Source organism: Microtus ochrogaster, linkage group LG1 (assembly GCF_000317375.1).
Source record: "Microtus ochrogaster isolate Prairie Vole_2 linkage group LG1, MicOch1.0, whole genome shotgun sequence".
NCBI lineage: Eukaryota > Metazoa > Chordata > Mammalia > Rodentia > Cricetidae > Microtus > Microtus ochrogaster.
In genome coordinates this window covers 22145845-22150646 of record NC_022027.1, presented here as the reverse complement: position 1 = coordinate 22150646, position 4802 = coordinate 22145845, and the positions used below count along the sequence as shown (strand labels likewise).

The following is a 4802-nucleotide window of genomic DNA, read 5'->3' as shown; positions in this document are numbered from 1 at the left end:
TCTTCCAAAGGTCCTGAGTTCAATTCCCAGCAACCACATGGTGGCTCACAACCATGTGTAATAGGGTCTGGTGCTGTCTTCTGGCCTGCAGGCATATACACATACAGAATATTGTATACATAATAAACAAATAAATATTTTTTAAAAGATCTATTTATTTATTTTATGTATATGAGTGCTTATCACAAGTACTCCTTTATGCCAGAAGAGGGCATCAGATTCCACTATAGATGGTTGTAAACTACCATACCATGTGGTTGCTGGGAATTGAACCTCTGGAAGAGCAGCCAGTGCTCTTAAGCCATCTCTCCAGCCCCAGGACTTGCACGTTCTGGAAACCCTTCCTGAAGCCTCTTTTCCTGCAGGATCTGGGATTTCTCTCCGCATTTAGTACTTGTTTAAGTTATACTTTATGTATTGTGGTGGAAGATGTGTGTGTGTGTGTGTGTGTGTGTGTGTGTAGTACGTGTGTGTGGATGGATGCATGCATGTGTGAAGACAGCTTGTTGAATGCAGGTGAGCCCAGGATTGAACTCGGGGATCTGACGTGGTGGGGCGATTGCCTTTACTGGCTGAGCCATCTCACCAGTCCTGCACCCAGCTGTCTACATGGCTGCCGGGGTCAAACTCAGGTCCTCTTGCTTGCATAGCAAGTACTTTACCCACTCCTTCGCTCCAATACTTGGAACTTCTAAAAAGCGCTGTCCAGCTGGAGAAAGCCACGGGAATTATATTCAGGTGGGATGAAACCCGGCTCTGATGGGGATACAGCCTGAGCTGGCTTTGGCCTCATCTTTTCCTTTGGCCTGTAGGTGTCGCTGCCTGAGTAGGGAACTAGGTAATGTTTAGGTAGGAAGAAATTTCCAAGAGAGTAGGAAGGGCTTGGCTTTGTTTGGAGAACTTTCATTGTTCAATCAGGTCAAGATAAAAGGACCTGATTTCACTACCCACGGTGACGTCACACACCTTTAATCCCAGAACTTGGGAGGCAGAGGCAGGTGAATCTGTGTGTTCGAGGCCAGCCTGGTCTAGAAGAGCTAGTTCTAAGACAGCTAGGACTATTACACAGAGAAACCCTGTCACAAATTTTGGTCAATATTGATCAATAGAAAACCAATATCAATAATGACATATCCATGGTAACTTTAAACAAAAACCCCTAGCTCAGCAGTTACAGATGCTTGCAGCCCTTCCTGAGGGCCTGCACTTGTTCTATAACTCCAGCTCTATGCCGTCTGACTCCCTCCTCTGGCCTCCAGGAGCTCCTGTACACACGTGGCATACACTCACACAAGCAAACATATGTACATACATTTATTACAAACTGAGCCAAAGTGCAACCAACCTTGAAGAACCTGGTTGAGGAAATTCTTCATCATGTAGATGGCCGTGGTGTCCTCCGTCTTTATATAACTATCTGTGAACCAGCCATTCTCCGAAATCAAGATCCGAGGGTTGTCATATTCTAGCTTAATCCAGTTCAGCACCTGTCTTAAGTTGAGTGACACGTTTTGTCCCATTTTCACTGCGTTCACCATGTTCGAGGGCCTGAAATTGTTAGGCCCGAAAGAAAAGGCAAAGAAGTCAGCCGTGCCCCTCACCTCCTCCTTCTCTGCCTCAGAGAGCACGGGCATGCCGACCATCGTCCTCATGTACTCGGGGTAGTCGCCGTCCCCGTGGATGGGGTTGGCGAACCATCCCAGCACGGAAGCCATGGAGTGCTGGCAGTTGAGTACATCCTCCATGTTCTCTGTTCGGTTTGGTTCCATCCAGTGGGACCCCAAGGTAATGGACAGCCAGCCCTTCTGATGGGGGCGGAAGTTTTTGTCGTAGTTATGCCATGCCTTCGCATGAGCCTGGTGGGAAAGAAAACATCATTGGGTTTTACGGGGGCTGTGACACAGTTAGCAAATCCTCAACAGTTATTAACATGTATGTGTTTTCGTGCACACGCCAAGGCAAACATGCCCAGGTCAGGGAGGACAACCTTAGGGAGCTGGTTTTCTCCTTCCACGGTGCAGGTCTTGGAGAACAAAGTCAAGCTACGAGGCTTGGCCGCACGCTTATTTACCGGCTGAGCCGTTTGGACAGCCCCAACACCCAGCCTTTCCATGAGCTCTGGAAGTTAAATTTAGGTACTCGTGCATGTGTGGCAAGCAGTTTGCTAACTGAGATATCTCCTCAGCCCTCCATTTGGTCCTGCTGTAGAAGTCCAGGATAGGGCAGGCTGCATAGTCTGTAAATGAGTAACAATAGAGTTCACGAAGGGATGGTGCGAGGGTTGAATTAACACTGTACATAACTTTAGAACCACCAGACAGTGGTGGCGCACGCCTTTAATCCCAGCACTCAAGAAGCAGAGGCAGGTGGATTTCTGTGAGTTCGAGGCCAGCCTGGTCTATAAAAGCTAGTTCTAGGACAGGCTCCAAAGCTACAGAGAAACCCTGTCTCGAAAAACAAAACAACAACAATAAAAAGCTAATTGAAACTATTTTCTGGAGAACTTTCTAGAGGAAGCCATTTTGAGACATCACCTCAGCAATAGGTCCTTACTCACCACCCTGCCCCCTTCCTCTCTGTGTCTTCTTTTTTTTTTTTCCATTTTTAAAGGTTTTATTTATTTATTATGTATATAGTGTTTTTTATTTATATTTATTTTTATATTATATATATATGATGTATACAGCCTGCACATCAGAAGAGGGCCCCAGATCTCATTACAGATGATTGTGAGCCACCATGTGGTTGCTGGGAATTGAACTCAGGACCTCTGGAAGAGCAGCCAGTGCTCTTAACCTTTAAGCCATCTCTCCAGTCCTCTCTCTGAATTTTCATTGTAAGATCCTAGAATAATTTAGAACTTAAATGTTCAACTCACCCTGATTTCCTTCTTCTGAGACTAGAATGCACAATGTACCCCAGGCTAACCTCCAAAATACAATTCTCATATTTCAACCTATAAATACTGAGGTTACTTATAGTTGTGAACTGCCGTATGCAACTCCAGGGCTGAAGACTGCTTTCTTTATGGCTGTGAATGGTAGGCTCCAGAGGGGACGTCCTACCCTGATTGCGGTCACTTGGTCTTTCGACAATTCTGTAGTTTCATACTTAGAACACACAGCAGCTGCCAATTCCCTTCAGAGTTGTGCACCCCAGATGTGGACACTAAGGAGAACACTGCCCAAGTGTGGGAGCTGGGCCGTTAGTAAGCCACCTCACTCACAGGACTGCCACCAACACTGCAGGGAGACAGGGCACAATCAAGATCAATGCATGAACATGCGCCAAACAGGAATTAACCAGAGTCAAGTGTGGGGGTGGACACCTGCAATCCCAGCACTTGGGAGGTAGAGGCAGGAGAATCAGCAGTTCAAGGTTTGCCTGGGCTACACGTATGAAGGGGGAACCAACTCTTGAAAGGTATTTTCTGATCTTACATGTGTGCTGTAGCATTCACATCCCTCACATACACACACCTCTCCCCCAATAAATAAAAAAAAAATGGTTTAAAGAGAAACTAACAGAAATTAACCAGCCTAGCAGGGAAGGACAGGGAAGCGAGTCTCTTTAAAAATAACCCTCTATTAACTAGGTGATTATAGGAAAGATGCCTTAAATTGTGTTAAAATCTCGGTTACATCAGCATTAAAAGAGGACCAGGGCCGCTTAGAAGGCAATAGTTTGCACCTTTGCCACGTGTTTGCAATCTGGATTTCTGGTACGTAGCCCAACCTGGATTTTCTTGTCATAGCCCAAGGTGACCTTCGTGCTTCACCCCATGTTTTGCTCCCTCGCTGCTGTTTGTATAAGCTATCAAGGTATCTCAGGTTATCTTTGCTCTGACTGAAGGCAAAGACACGTCTCACCAGACAAAATGGGGGAGGCTCTCCAAGCAGTTCTTATGGTATGACTTGACTGTTTGTCAAATAACAGGGAAAAGTTTTGCCCCGAGATGGTCCATTTGCCCCGAATCTTGCAGATGTTCAGATGGACGGTACGCAGGATCTGTTGCATGACACAAAAGGGCCTGCAGCCAGGACCCTTGCACAACCTCCTGTGGCTTTCCAAGGTTGCCTTCTACCTTGTCCAAGGCCATCTACCTTTTGAATGATTGATCAAGAGCATGTCAACCTTTGTTCTTTAGACTCAGTAGCTCGACAGGAACCTAACCACCTTTTGTGTTAGAGCCAGCTCTTGGGACTCAGTACCCTTGAGAGACAGTAGGAATCCCCAAATCTCATCCATATTCAGGTCCCTCCCACGTCCAACAGGCTGATCTTTTTGATTTCTTCAGAAGTCTAGGTTGATAAATTCAATGGGCGGATAGAAAGAAATAAGATAATAAAACAGAGGTGTGTTAAGGGCCAGAATGCCATGGAGGGACACTGGCGGGAAGGATAACTTAAGGTAGATGGTGAACCTTGCCACCGTTTGAGGGCATTAGAGGACCCCTGGTCCTTTGAAAAGTTATTCCACCTGTTGGGGGGGGTGGAATGAAGGAGATGGAGAATGGATGGGTATGATCAAGATAGTTTGTTGAAACCGAAGAAATAAAAGATACTGAAGTTTCCAGGGACAGGTGAGATTGTGCATGCCTTTAATCCCAGATCTTGGGAAGCAGAGACAGGTGGATATTTGTGGGTTCAAAGCCAGCTTGGTCTGTGTAGAGAGTTCCAGGTGAGCCAGGCTTACATAGTGAAGCCCTATCTCAATAATAATAATAATAATAATAATAATGATAATAATAATAATAATAATAATGTTTTGTTTTGTTTTTTGTTTTTTTTTTTGGTTTTTCG

General features: G+C 45.5%; 1 protein-coding gene across 1 annotated transcript in view; it reads right to left on the bottom strand.

Moving 5' to 3' along the window:
• Positions 1 to 4802, bottom strand: part of Klb (klotho beta) — a 35509-nt gene that overhangs the window by 9825 nt on the left and 20882 nt on the right. The window contains exon 2 of the mRNA XM_005359265.2: positions 1346 to 1856. Within this exon, the coding sequence (XP_005359322.1) occupies positions 1346 to 1856 (511 nt within the window). The remainder of the gene's footprint in view (positions 1 to 1345; positions 1857 to 4802) is intronic.